The sequence below is a fragment of the Tupaia chinensis genome, unplaced genomic scaffold (genome assembly GCF_000334495.1).
Source record: "Tupaia chinensis unplaced genomic scaffold, TupChi_1.0 Scaffold148234_1, whole genome shotgun sequence".
Classification (NCBI taxonomy): domain Eukaryota; kingdom Metazoa; phylum Chordata; class Mammalia; order Scandentia; family Tupaiidae; genus Tupaia; species Tupaia belangeri.
Genome location: NW_006208084.1, coordinates 4,972,310 through 4,987,592, shown reverse-complemented (window position 1 = coordinate 4,987,592; position 15,283 = coordinate 4,972,310). Strand labels below are relative to the sequence as shown.

The window sequence follows — 15,283 nt, the reverse complement described above, 5'->3', positions numbered from 1 at the left end:
AGCGGGCGGCTTTCTCTCTCTCTCTCTCTCTCTCTCCCCCTCCTTCCCTCCCTCCCTCCCTCCCTCTATCCTTCTCTGGTCAATAAATAAACAAACAAACAAACAAATAAATAAATAAATAAATAAAGTTAAAATAAATGCCCTTGGAGAAGGGGCCAGCAGGTGGCTTGGTAACTAACACTCCAGATTCCCACATGGCTGACCATGATTCAAGTCCCGGATACCGTGGCTTGAAATTCACACTGGGCAGATTTGCGTGCATGCCCAAAATCCCAAGAGAAGAATGGAAGAGAAGAGATTATGGTGTGGCCATCCCTCGGGGGTGATTTCCTACTTTTCCTCTCTGTCTCTCTCTGGTGAGTGCATGCATCCTATGGCAAAAACAAAAAACAAATGTTCTTGGAGGTCATAGGTAGGAAGCTGGATTTGGCCCTGTGCCAAGAAGCATGTTAAAGTTTGGGTCAGATCATGGCTCCTAGACCAGATTCATGGGCTGTAACCAGTACCTGATATTTTGTTCCCATTTCTGACTTGACTCTTTAAAAAATATTTTTTAAGTTTATTTCATTTATTCATGATAGAGAACATTTGTATGCACACACGAGAGACAGAGAAGCACCCCCAACAGAGCCTCATCACACCACAGTCCCCTTCCCCAGCGCTCCAGCTTGTTAGGGTGTGGGGCATGCCTGAATGTGAACACACACACACCCAGCATGTTTCAGGTCAGCCAGGCCAGGAATCCAGACGCACAGCTGGCCACGTGACTTGCAGCGCTGCACTCTGGTGCTGGCTGCTGACTGCACCACGGAGGCTGGGTCTCTGACTTGATGCTTTGTTCAACAGTGATGTGACATTATTTGCTTTATAATACGAGTTAGGTCACCTGGTTCCCGAAGAGGAGGCTGAATGTTTGGGATGCAGTTAGAGGTGCTAGCTAATGCTGCCAGGTGCCACTGTGTCCTGCTGGAAGACCTCAGCTACAGATGGGGAGAGGTGATTAATAGGAGAAGACGAAGGCCATAAATGTCTCACAGAATGAAATGCTAGCTTGGAGAGCTGGGTTCCTACTTTAAAAAGAAAGAAAAAAAATGTTTTCACTGTGGGTAAAGTTATAAAATGGTAAAGCCCTTCAAATGGGCAGTTTTCCAAACCCATTAGCATACTAAGTGTATACACCCAGCAATTCCATTTCTTTTTTGTTGTTGTTTTTGTTTTTTGTTTTGTTTGTTTGTTTGTTTTGAGAGGTTTTTTGCTATAGGGCATGTGCACTCGCCAGATAGAGAAACAGAAAGCGAGAAATCATCCCCCCCCCAGGGGGGATGGCCATGCCACAGTCCCTTCTCCTCCATTCTCCTCTCAGGATCTTGGGCATGCACACATGCACATGTGCCCGGCGTGAGTTCTAAGCCACCGGGTCCGGGACACAAACCGCGGTCGACTACGTGGGAGTCCAGCGACATAGCCATTACACTAACTGCTGGTCCCGCAATTCTGTTTCTTGATACCAACACAGAAACACTCCCACAGATTTGCAAGGGGGCACATAGGTGGTACCCTACTTGTCATAGTGGAGTGAAGTGGAAGTGACTGGAGAGGGGAGGAGAGGGAAAGGGAAGATGGAGGGGATGGCTGGTGGTGAGGATGGTGTCAGAGCCATCTCAGCTGCTGTTCAGGGCCACCAGAGCCCTGGGCTCCCAATTACTAATTCCCGGCCCCGACAGAAGCGTTGACCACAGCACAGAACTTGTGACTCCACTTTAAACACCGCCTGGTTCTTGTCTAAAAAAAAAAAAAAAAAGAGGACTAGAATAACCAAAAACTGAGCAGAGGGGTTCCAGAACCTGGGTCAGCCCAGACCTTCCTGGAACACTGAACATGGACTTGGCGGGTTCCAGACTAAACATAGGAGAAAGGGCGAGATTGCTCTGCGGTCATCGAGGGCAGAGATGAATCCCTGACTCAGGCCATGGCTCTGCAGGGGCCACACTTACAGATTCAGCGGATGCCAGCGGTGTGTAGGCCTGTCAGGGGGTGTCACCGGGTGTCCCTGGCAAACTCATTTAGTCCTCAGGAAAACCTGGTAGAATAGGCAGGACTGTTAACCTGTATTTGAATAGGAGGAAACCAGGGCAAAGACTAAACAGAACCGAAGGTCACAGTCTCACTCTACCCAAGTGGGAGACATGCCTGACTCCTGAGAGCACCTCATCAAAGAGGAGGCCATGCCAGCCCAGGTCCTGGAGGAATATCAGGGTCCACCTGAGCCTGGTTCTGCCTCTCTGCCCTGCAGCAAAGCATGGGCTGAACTGTTATATCAGATAACAGACATTTAAAAAAAAATGCATTTCTTTTGTTTTGTTTGAGCCTTTCATAGAGTCAGCCCTAGGACTCACCGGAACCACTGTGAGCCAAATCCACCATTCCCTGCTCATTCGTTATTTGAGGGGATTTCCTTAGCTCCTGTCTTCCTCGTAGTAAACTGTCCACTTCTTCAAGGCAGGGGCCGGAGCTGGATCTTCTAGCTGGTGACTGTGTTCCTGAGTGCCTGGCACATAGTAGGTGCTCAATAAATATATGCTGATTGATCAGACAAATGAGTAGCAGTCCCCAGCACACAGTGAGCACTTAGAGCCACCATACCCAAGTTCATACTCCACAGCTGGCATTTCCCAGCTGAGTGACTTTGGACAAGCCACTTCACCTCCCTGGCCCCCACCAGAGACAGCGTCGCCCCTCTGGTGGAGGTAGTGAAAGCCGCTACGAACACCAAGTGGGCGCTTGAACGCAGAAATGTCTAAGTGATTAGCAGATGAGCTGGGTGGGCATTAAACAGCATCTCATGGAAGAGAAATCTGAACTGAGCCCTGGAGGGGAAGCATGGTGGAGGGGGTCATCTCCTGTGGTAGGGAGACCCTGGAACTTGTGTAGGGTGCGTCATGGCAAGGTGCGTTTGAGGAGTGGTAAACAGTGCTGTTGGCTGTGTCAGAGAGCAGGGCGGAAGAAGGCTGGAAAAGTAGTCAGAGCTCAAAAACTGAGGGCTTGGTTGCAGAGGGAAGGAACCTGGACCTGCATGGGAAAGCGAGGGGCAGATACTGAAGGGTTGCAACTACAGTCTTTTTTCAAAGAATAATTAAATTAAATTAAATTCATTATTATTATTAGTTTAATTTGCTATAGGGCACATGCACTCACCAGAGAGAGAATGAGACAGCAAGCTGCCAGGTCTGGGCCTTGAACTATGATCAACCATATGGGAGTCCAGTGCCTTAACCACCATGCCACTTGCTGGCTCTGAAATACATACAGTCTTGCTGTGATTGCTTAACAAGTTGCATTTTTGTTTTGTTTTTCCCACATATTTTACAGTCTCAGATTTCTGAGATAACTACAGTGGTAAGTTATTATATTATATATAATTTTTACTATAGGGTGTGTGCACTAGCCAGAGAGAGACAAAAAGAGAGAGAGAAAGAAAGTGAGAAATCACCCCTAGGGGAATGGCCACACCACAATCTCTTCTCCATTCTCCTCTTGGGATTTTAGGCACACATAAAAACACACACCCCAAAGTGCCACCCGGTCCAGGACTTGAACTGCTCAGCCACCTGTGTGGGAGCCAGCTGTCTTAGCCACCATGCCACCTGGCTGGCCTCCATTGTCTTTTCTTTCAGTAAAATAAAAGTTTGTTTTGGATATGTCTTCAAGAACTTGAGAAGTGGGCACTTTGAGCCAACAGCCCACCTGTAAGGAATCTAGGCTTCACACAAGAGCAGAGGGTTACAGCAGGTGCCGGAACATGGCCCTTCATTGTAAAGTGCTGATACAAAGCTTCCTCCGCGCCAGGGGAGGCCGCGTGCAGAAAGCCGGTAAGGCAGCCGTCTTCAGAATGTACACCTCAGATAATGACTCATGTTAGCCAGCAGCCCGAGTTCATTATCTCTCCATAATAGGTTCGGCTCAATTCAAATATGATCAAGTTGTTAAATAGACACTAAGAAAATGGAAGAAGTGGGCATTTTTTTTTTATGATCATTAAAAAAAGATCCAGGTATAATGGCACATTGTTCACCATGTCAGACTAATGATGTCCTCTAAAGGAGAGGAGGAAAAAGGAAAATTTCATCAGATATGAAGCGAAATAATTAACCGCCTTTCTTCCTGCCATGCCTTGTTCAGGGGAGCGGACGTTCCAATTAGCAACTTGGGTACACACACAGACCCTCCGGATTTTGTGAGGGGGATCAGGGAAAGGTATCCTGATGCCATTCCTGTAGAAATCCCTCAAGCATCAAAGATGCCCTTCCATGCCAATTAGGCCTGTTTGTTCACCGAGCTTATTGAAATGCTTCATAGTCATAAGCCACCCCGATACTCCGAGGCCCAGACGCTCCAGTAAGAGAAACAAAATGTGATTTAGGAGGCTCCGGCCTTTGACAGGTGACTGCTTCATTAGCTCAGCTGTGTGAACTGTGACTTACACCATCTGATTGGAATAGCTGATTGCTGCTATGACTTCATTTAATGTGAAGTATTTTAACTACAATTTCAAATTTTATTCTTTTTTTTTTTTTTTGAGGGGAGAGATGTTTGCTTTAGGGCGTGTGTGCTTACCACAAGTGTGGAGAGAGAAAGAAAGTGAGAAATCACTCCTCAGGGGCGATGGCCATGCTGCGATCCCTCCTCCTTCACACCCTTCTCAAAATTTGGGGCACACATGCACACACACCTGGTGTGAATTTCAAGCCACTGGATCTGGGACTCAAACCACTGTCGAACATGTAAGAGTCTAGTGCCTTAACCACTATGCCACTTGCTGGCCTCCACTCTTATATTTTAACCTCGACCTCTTGGCCAGATGTAGTGAGCTCACAAGCGACAAAAGCTCCACATAGAAACTGAGGCATGAGGAGCGTGAGTAAAGTAACTAATGAGTGAAGGAGTCAGAAATTTCCCTGGAGACCGTGTTCTCTCTCTCTCCCTTTCTTCCTTCCTTCCTTCCTTCCTTTCTTTCTCTCTCTCTCTCTCTCTCTCTCTCTCTCTCTCTCTCTCTCTCTCTCTCTCTCTCTCTCTCTCTCTCTCTCTCTCTCTCTCTCTCTCTCTCTCTCTCTCTCTCTCTCTCTCTCTCTCTCTCTCTCTCTCTCTCTCTCTCTCTCTCTCTCTCTCTCTCTCTCTCTCTCTCTCTCTCTCTCTCTCTCTCTCTCTCTCTCTCTCTCTCTCTCTCTCTCTCTCTCTCTCTCTCTCTCTCTCTCTCTCTCTCTCTCTCTCTCTTTCTTTCTTTCTTTAAATGGCAGACAGCATGTACGCTCACCAAAGAGAGAGAGAGAGCGCATCCCTGATGTGTGGTCGTGCCACAACCCTTTTTCTCCATTCCTTTCTCCTGTCAGGAAGCTGGGCATGCACACGCACATGCACCTAGCACATTTCTCAAGCCACAAGGGCCCAGATTCAGAATGTGTTCGCCTACGTGAGATCCAGCTCTTTAACTACTGAGCTATGGGAACGACAAACACCTGTGTTCTTTTTTTCTTTTTCTTTTCCTTTTTAAAAATTTGCCAGAGGACACGTACACTTGTCAGAGAGAGACAAAGAGAGAGAGAAAAAAATTAAGAAAGCACCCCCGCCCCTCCCCTCGTGGGGCATGGTCTACAAATGTTATTTTATGATGAATTCTGAGTGGTTTGAAATGCATATCTATTGAATTTGTCCATGGCTGCAATCCCTTCTCCCTCCTTCTGATGTTTTGAGCATGCACACACGTGCATTCAGTGTGTTTTTGAAGCTACCGGGTCTAAGACGCAAAACACACAGTTGGCCTGTGGGATCCAGCCTCCTTAACCATTGTGCCTCTGGCTGGCCCACGCGTGTCTTTTAACGCCACTTTTGGATGCATTGTCACCCCCAACTCGCCCCTGCTTCTGCATTTTCTTCCTTTCTTTCTTTCTTTCTTTCTTTCTTTCTTTCTTTCTTTCTTTCTTTCTTTCTTTCTTTCTTTTGAACTGCATTTTATTTCATTTATTTTTTCCGTGTTTTAAATAACATTTTTATGGAAATGTAAATATTTGTGGAAAGATGCACAGATCAGCGCGTTATTATGAAATAAAACACCCCTGAACTCACCACCCAGGTCATGAAAGAGAAGCTTTTCTGCACCCTGGAAGGCTCCTTCATCCCTTCTCCTACACCTTTTCAAAATTATTTGTAAAAATTGTTTTTTATGATTATCATAGTCTTGTTTATATTACATTGAATCACATATATCTTTGCAACGTATTACATTTCTTCTTCTGCATTTCTAATCATGAACAACGGAGCCCTCATCCATCCACTCAGCCCAGTAAAGAGCCTGAGTGCTTGCCCTGGTTGTCCCCGCCCTCCTCACATCTGTCATCATGAGACCCTTGCCCTAAATGCTACCTCCGCCCCATGGCCAGTACTTTAACGCATGCGCCATCATTGCTTGCCTAAGCTAGTGTAGTAGCTCCGAACTGGTCTCATTTGTTCCTTGTCATTCAACAAATATGAGTTCATCAGTCACGATATGCCAGGTCTTGCCGATCCACCTTCTACCCACCACGGAGGCATAGTTTTCTTTCCAAAAATTAAACTGGTCACGCCACTCCCGTGCTTAGGAAGACCTAGTTGTTCCTCTCTCGTTGTAAAGGGTCACATATATGATGAATTCTGAATGGTTTGAAATGCACATCTATTGAATCTGTCAACCTGTCCATGGATTTTTCTGGCCAAAATAAGTTTTAGGAAATGATTCGCAAAAATAGGTAAAAAAGGGACACTTTGCTCCTCCCCACAGCTTGTACGCAAAGTTCCAGCAGCTCACGTTGTTCACGTGTATGCATTAGACTGGAAAACGTCCCACAGTACAATGGTCTGAGGTGAGGAAGCCCAACCGGTGGAAGGAAATTGCTGAACGGAACTCCCTGCATTCTAAGATGAAATCTATGAGACTTGAGGTTTTCTGTTGTTTATTTTTAACATTCTTTTCTACTTCCAATCCATTACTGGCAAGTGGAACATAGTAAGCTTTAAATGAAAGTTTTAGTTATTGTTTTTATTGATGAGATTACTTTAATTTTTTTTAATGTATTATTATTTTCAGTTTGCTATAGGGCATGTGCACTCGCTGGAGAAAGAGAAAAAGAGGGGGAGAGAGAGAGAGAAAGTGAGAAATCACTTCGCTCGGTCCCTTCTCTCAGGACTTTGGGCATGCACATTCACACACCTGGCGTGATTCTCAAGCTGTAAGTCTGGGACTCAAACTGTGCAGTCATCCATGTAGAATCCAGTACCTGAGCCCCCATGCCACCTGCTGGCCCTGTTGATGAGATTATTATTAGTCTTATAGCCTCCTAGAAAGGCTTGGGTCTTCCTGCTTCTGAGTCTTCATTTTTTCAATTCTGAGTACCACACCACTGCCTTCTTCTGAAGATGACATTTTAACAGTAGCTCCCACTCCAGGGGTCATTGAAATTCTTATGCCAAGCCGTATTCCTTTGTGGCTTCAGAGTCTCTGCACACTCCCAAGGTTCTTTCTTTTCAGACACCTCACGAGCAGCACTCTCCACTCAGAGCGCTGTCTCCAGCCTCCATTCTTGCTGTTCCTCTTGCTTGGCCCTACCTCCATCTCCCACGGTTTGGAGTGAGACAGGCTCTCCTACTTACTAGTCGCATGACCATAAGCAAATGAGTTCCACTCTCTGTGTCTCAGTTTCCTAATCTGAACAGTAGGCGTAAGACCTGCCTCAGAAGGCTACTGTGAGGACCTAATGCCCGGCACCCAGCAAGAGCTCAGCCCGGCACCCAGCAAGAGCTCAGCTGGCACTAGCTGATGCCAGTGTCTGTCATTACAAACTCCAGCCCCAAGAAGTCCATGAAACCTGAGTTATCGCCTGTCATCTGCACGCGGATCTCTTCCCCTTCTGCTGCTCCATGGTCAGGGGCTTATAGCACTGAAGGTTCCTGTTTCTCCCCCAAGTAGACTGCAAAATTGAACTGGGACACAGAGTGTGCCTTGTGCCAACACAAGCGCCAGACGAGAAACAGAAAGCAGATGGGGGTGTAAGAAAAAGAGGGAGGAGCGAGGGCTCTGGCCACCTCCGGGGCACATGGAACTCTGGCCAATTGTTTCGTGCGGGAATATGGTTCAGCTTTGCCAGAGCTCCACTTTTCAAAAGAAGCCAGATCCAGATTCTTATGTGAAATGTCCTGAATTTTAAAAGTTGGACCAACACGATTAAGGCCAAACAAAGCATGCCTGTGAGACCCCAGTGTGTGGATGCTGTCTTATTCAGATGGCCCTACAAGTGACGTGTGAGCCAGTTACTAGAACCTCTGACCTCACATTTAAGTAGAAACAATGCCGAGAAAGGTTAGGGGTCCAGGCTAACCTCACAGGCTGATTTTTATTCAGACCGGACCTGAAGTTTAGGACAGCGCCAAGGACCTATTCTCTCTCTGAAACTATTTTCCCATAGGAACACAGCTAGAGTTCCAGTTTATGATGCTGGGTACACATACACTAGAATACAAGCCCTGGCAGGACAGGCACTTGGCTTCATTCATCACTGTTTGCTTCATGTCTAGAACACTGCCTGGCACTCAGTCACTATTTGTTGAATGAAAGATTACCCACATAGAGACCAGCAGGGAGTGTAGTAGTTAAGGCATTGGACTCCCACATAGATGACCGCAGTTCGAGTCTCAGACCCAGTGACTTAAAACTCACACTGGGCGCATGTGCACACATGCTGAAAATCCCAAGAGGAGAATGGAGGAGAAGGTATTACAACGTGGCCATCTGCCCTGATGGGGATTTCTCACTTTCTATCTCTCTTTCTCTTTCTCTCCAAAGAGTGTACCCTCCGTATACCAAAAATCTTTCAAAAAAAATAAAATTACCTGCATTTTAACCATCTGTCTACCATTATTAATCTGTTCACTGTATACAAACATACTATACCATCTTGCCCACCATGAAATCTCTAGCACGTGGCAGGTGATGCGAGATCAATAAACATTTGTTGAATAAATAAATGACTAAATAATGTATCTATCAGTTATTGAGCACCTACTGTGTGCCAAAGAATATGCGGAACTACGAGAATGCAGAAGTGACTCAAACACCATCCCAGCTTCAGAAACTGGGTCACCCAGAAAGGATGACATAGCTGTTTTCTGGAACATTTCTAAAAAACCATCAGAAATTACACAGAGTTCCCCTTCCCCGAAGAGGAGGGAGTGGACAAGATGAGTTAGGACCGTTCAGCACCAGGCTCCGTCACCAATCTGAGTGTCCCTAGGTTGTAGTCATCCGTGGGGTGTGAATGTGAAGTGACTGAACTGGTTTTCTTTCTCAGTCACATGTTGGAATGTGCTGAATGAGCAGTGCCCTAGCCAGTGGGCACCTCGGGTGGCTGTGTCCTCATTCCACTTTGTTACAACAGCGCCGGGCCACTTCTTTGGCAAGTGCTCTCAAAGAGAGCCTAAAGCTGCTTGAAGACATCTATTTCTTTGCTTGAGAATTGTGCCTTATTTTTTAGCATCCCCTCCCATGTTTTAGAGAAAAGGGTAATTCTAGAATGTATCCCCCAAAATTGGCTGCCAGTGACTTTGGGCTGTTTCCTATAATCAAAGGAGATGACCACAGGAGACTCGTTTCCATTGGTGAATTTATTAAGCAATATATGTCCAAAGCTTCAAAGGCCAGGACCCGAGGACAGTTTCCCAGTTGTCCCAGGTTGGACCTGTTTTGTTAGAAGAGGTGTTTAACCTTCTAGCTTGTCCATAGCAACAGAGGCAGAATTCACTCGGATGCCTGAGTCCTGATGTTCAGGATAAAGAATTCAAAACAGAACAAAACTAGATGGGCCAGCTCTGTGACTTAGAAGTTGAGGAGCCAAATCTCACCTGGTCATCTGCGTGGTTGGATGTGGGCAGAAAAAAATTTCTATAGTAAAGTTTTAAATATTTGAGAATTGGGCCAGCCCAATTCATGCGGTGGTTAAGGCAGCTGAATCCCACATGATTAACCGCACAGTTCGAGTCCTAGACCTGGCAGCTTGAGAAACACAGTGGACACCTGTGTGTATGTGCCCAAAATCCTGGAAGGAGGAAGAGACGGAGAAGAAGGGATTTCAGCATGACCATTCCTCTTTTCCCCTCTCTCTGTCTCTCTCCAGTGAGTGAATTTGCACTCTGGCAAATTTATTTTCTTTAATGTTTGAAAAATATAGTACAATGAAGTCTTTTTTTTAAAAAAAAAAGAATGATTAATTTTAATTTTATTTATTTATTATTATTACTATTTTAAATTTGCAATAGGGCACATGCACTCACCAGAGAGAGATGGAGAGTGAGAGAGAGAGGGAAGATGAGAATGCAAGTCGTCATGTCTGGGACTCAAACCACAATTGGCCACATGGGAGTCTAGTACTTTAACCACCACGCCACCTGCTAGCCTTTGTACAGTGAAGTGTTTAAATTCCATTCCTTTGTCACCCGCTTCCTCCTGTTGCATATCTGTTCAGTATTATATATATATAAAATATAATATGTACATATAGTCTCCCCACTTTTGTATTTGCATAGTGGAACACTTCGTTTACTTTTTCCACCTTGCTTTCTCCTCTTCAGTGTAGCATCCTTCAGAAATTATTTTATATCTCATTGCCTTTCACATGCGTATTTACTTAGTCTTCAACTGCGACAGTTCTATCAGCCCATGCTGCTTTCCAGTACATGTGTCTATTTGTGGATGAATTTCACATAGTCAGATGCTGGCTCAGAGGGTATGAGCACTTTTACATTGTCAGATTGCTCTGGCAATGGTTCTGTCAGCTTCTCGGTACATCAGAAATGCAAAATTGTACTTGTTTGCCCACATCCTTACCAATATAATATGTTATCAGTGTTTATGTTCTTCATCAGTCTGATAGGTTAAATGTAGTATTTCAGTATGGTTTTAATTGTGCATTTCTGTTAGGAGTGTAGGTATGCAGTTTTACAGGTATTTATAAACCATTTATATTTCTCTTTTTTTTTCTTTTTCTTTTTTTTTGGAGAGGTTTTTGCTATAGGGCATGTATGCTCGCCAGACAGACAGAAAGAGACAGACAGAAAGCGAGAAATCACCCCCCAGGGGGGATGGCCATGCTGCAATCCCTTCTCCATTCTCTTCTCGGGATCTTGGGCACGCATGCACACGCGCCTGGCGTGAGTTTAAGCCACCAAGTCCAGGACGCGAACCACGGTCGACTACGTGGGAGTCCAGCAACATAGCCATTATGCTAACTGCTGGTCCCAAACCATTTGTATTTCTTTTTGAGTGAACTCCTTTCTTTATACATTAAAAAACGGGTTATTTTTCTTCTTGATTTATAAAAGCTCTTTATATGCTAGGGAAATTTGCTTTGTCTATCACACGAATTGCAGGTATTGTTTCCCCAGATTGTCATTTTAATTTTAATTATGATAGAATTATTTTGTTTTGCTATGCAGACAGTATTATATTTTTACTTGGTTGATTTTATTCATTTTTTTCTTTGTGACTTCTGAATTTTTGAGTCATAACTAGAAAGCCTTGAAGCCTGGCTGAGTGGGGTATCCCTAAGACCCTGTATAGTTCTGGAGTTTAGGGGCACCTGATTCTCACTGCCAGACCAGAGAAGAGGGCCTTTGAATCTGGACTGGAAAAGTGAACTGGGTCATAACCCAAAGGGGTCAGGAATCTGATCCTGCTGGTCTACTAACTCCGTACACGATCTTGGGCAGCTTACTTTGTCTTCTTGGGCCAGTTTCCCCTTGTGTTCACAGGAAGAGAATTATTTCTAAGGTCTACCAGCTCCAAAGAAAAGCTAAAAAGAGCAAGCCCCTGTCCGTTGGGGCAGGTAGCGCATCTTTTGCTGATCCAACGTCTATTTCCCTAGGCTGGAGGAGAACTACGAGATCGCAGAAGGGGTCTGCATTCCCCGCAGCGCCCTCTACATGCACTACCTAGATTTCTGTGAGAAGAACGACACCCAACCTGTCAACGCTGCTAGCTTTGGGAAGGTGAGTTCAGCCTCGCCAGGCTCCCTAGCCCCCAACAACCACCAGTTGAAGTCACGGATGCACATTTTTTAAAGTTGTTCTTTTAATTAGTAAAGTATTTTGGCAATTTTGCTGTAAAACATTTAAGCAATTAGCAAAGTAATACTGAGTCAAATACCAATAGAAAATATAATTGGTCCTCTGCATCTGTAGATTCAGTATCAGCAGATTCAATAACTGGGGATAGAAAATGTTGCACTGTTGCTGTTAGGTTGATGATGATTCCCTCTGGAAGGACTTTTTTTTTTTTTTTTGTCACTTTTCCCTAAAAAAAATACAATACAACAACTATTTACATAGCACTTACCTTTAGTTAGGTAATATAAGTAATATAGAGATGAGTTAAAGTATTCAGTGGGATGCATGTAGGTTAAATACAAATACCACACCCTTTTATATAAGAGACTTGAGCACGTGTGGATTTAGTATCCACAGGGAGTCCTGCAATCCATCCCCCTTGGATACCGAGAGTTGACTGCATTACCCAAGCACTTAGTATTACTTTGTTGTAAAAGTTTGAAACAATCCAGGCATGGTATAAAGTAAAAAGTGAGTATCCCCCTTGAATTTCCTCAGTTCTTAATTTGCGCAGAGTAACTTCCTTGAGAGGCCGTGATTGCAGGTACAAGGTGCTGTCTCCATGTCAGTAGGTGGGACAGGCCAGCTGATTGACTTAGTAATGGGAATCCTGGGAGAAACTGACAAGTGGTCCTGAATCGTCACGTCAGAAATTTTGGAGGTCTCGGCTGGGAGTGCTCCTTTTTTGTAGTATCTTCACAAGCCTGACTGTTCTCAGTTCATCTTATGATAAAATGTATTTCACACTTGGGTCTGTGTCCACGAAGCCATTGTTAGCACTGACCATTCCTGTGTCATAGGCTAAGGAATATTGTTGGAGCATTCTTTAAGACTGATCATTTATTTATTTGATGCCTTAAAAATCTAGATTTTACACCAAGAAAGACCCAATTTAACTTGAGTCGATGCATCTCCACTCTTTCTCATTTTATTAGCTTCTTTTTACTATGTATGATTTTTTTTTTAATGCATCTGCTAACAAAGAAAAGCAGGTAGACTTGTTCCGTACGACTGTTTTTCTCTAGTTTTTGGAGTTTAGGCATACCAAGGACTGGAATGGCAGAACGAGTTCAGGGTGTAAGTTTCAGGAATTCCCATTTTGGAACTGCAGCACATAAACCATCAGTTTTTTTTTGAAACTGCACCACAAAACCCATGGCAGGAAAAAAAAAAAAAAAAAATCCTGAAGAGCAGTGTCAGGCCTGAGCCAACCCTGGAGAGTCCACAACTGGAGTGGTTGAGAATTGGCTCCGTTCATGATGTGGGAAGATGTTCCACAGGGACTTAGGCGGGGAGTAATGTCTTTATGGTGCATTAATGCTGTTTCTTCAGAGTAAACAACAACAACAACATTAATGTCAGTGGAGAAACCACCTTCGTTATCTCGTTCATTCTTTCCTTCAGTCCCTCAGTGTTGGCTTAAGCTGGCTATGTGTCTAGGCAGTGGGAATGGGGGTCTGGAGAGGGGTCTACGGGTCATCGGAAAGTCATGACGTGTTTTTCTATGCAAAAATGCATCATGACTTTTCAGATAACCCAGTAGAATGGGCTCTACCACAGAGGGATTCCCAGTCGAAGGAGCGAGACTATGGCCCATCAGCACCCCATGAATGTGTGGCATACCAGAGCTTTGTCAGATGTCTGTGGTCCTGGAATATTCACTCATGTTTACACACTCCCTTGCCTTGACCAGGGCAGAGACAGGTGGAGGGACAGACTGGGTACACCAGAAGACCAGGAATCCTGACTTTCCTGGACTTCCCATCTAACGTCTCTGAGCCTTAGCTGCTGCTATTGTAAGGGTCAAGGGAGATGATGCTGGGGTTACTCAGTCACCCAGCAACGCAGGTATTTATTAAGCACCTACCCTGAGCTGCTGCCATCTTGGTTGTTTTGCATTTTCTGTGAGATTTGCAGACACAAAGAACTGTTTGTGTTTTTGCTTCAAGCGAGCAAGCAAGCAAAAACCCTCACCATTTTTAGAAACTTTCTATTTGTCTGTGTAAGGATTTTTTTTTCTCAGTTTGGGGTTTCCTTAACCTGATAATCTAGGTAAAATCAAGTCTGCCCAACCCCTTTAGCACCCCAATTCTATTTCCATTTAAAATCGCAAGTCTGCCCCAGGATTTCTGCATATCCCAAGGTGGCTGCATTCTCAGTGTCACCCTGACTTAGAACTCTTCCTTTTGCACATGCCACCTCTCTCTCCCCCTGTGTTCTTGCATATGGCTATTTAATATAACGTTAAACCAAATTAAAACCCAGTTCACTTTGGACCCTCACTAACCACATGATGAGAGGCTACCATATTGGACCCTGCAGAATGGAACATTTCCATCATCACAGAGTTCTGTCACAGAGCCCCGTTTCAGTGCACGGTAAGCCAAGGAGAAACTCAGCATCCTCTTCACTTTTCACAAGACAGCCCACAGAAAGTCCGTGATCCTAGTAGACTAAAGTTTACGGGAGGGGTTTACACCCAAACAGGGTCCTATGGGACAGACATCCTCCATCTCAAAATGCTTCTCGGACTCCCCACTGCAGTGGAGGCTTCCTGCCCTTCCCTGCCTGCTCCCTGCCAGAGGCAGGCCTTTTCCACTCCGCGGTCTCCGCTTCCTCTCTTCCACCTCCCTTCATCCCTCGTCCTTCTCTCCCCTCCTTTCTGTGACAGTTCCCACCGAATGTCCTCTTTCCTTGGATCCTTGGTTTCTACTGACATCTGCACCCATATCAACATCTGACTTATCCCAAATGGCCTTTCGAAATATTTTTCCGAACAATAAACTTCCTCCCTAAGGAGAATTACGGTGATGACTGCTTCCAAAATAGTCATTTAAAAACAAACAAACAAACAAACAAACAAAAAAACACCTGAGATCAGCAGTTAGCGTAATGGCTATGCTGCTGGATTTCCCATGTAGTCAACCGCGGTTTGAGTCCCGGACCCGGTGACTTAAACTCATGCTGGGCACGTGTGCGTGTGTGCCCAAGATCCTGAAAGGAAAATGGAGGAGAAGTGATTGTGGCATGGCCATCCCCCTGGGGGATGATTTCTTGCCTTCTGTCTCTCTGTCTCTCTGTCTAGTGAGCGCACATGCCC

The 15,283-nt window shown here is 45.0% G+C and overlaps 1 protein-coding gene across 3 annotated transcripts in view; it reads left to right on the top strand.

The window, feature by feature from the left end:
* Nucleotides 1-15,283, top strand: part of RFX4 (regulatory factor X4) — a 208,174-nt gene that overhangs the window by 76,112 nt on the left and 116,779 nt on the right. For all 3 annotated transcript variants that reach the window (XM_006170358.2, XM_006170357.3, XM_006170356.3), the window contains exon 4: nt 11,943-12,066. In XM_006170358.2, the coding sequence (XP_006170420.1) occupies nt 11,943-12,066 (124 nt within the window). The remainder of the gene's footprint in view (nt 1-11,942; nt 12,067-15,283) is intronic.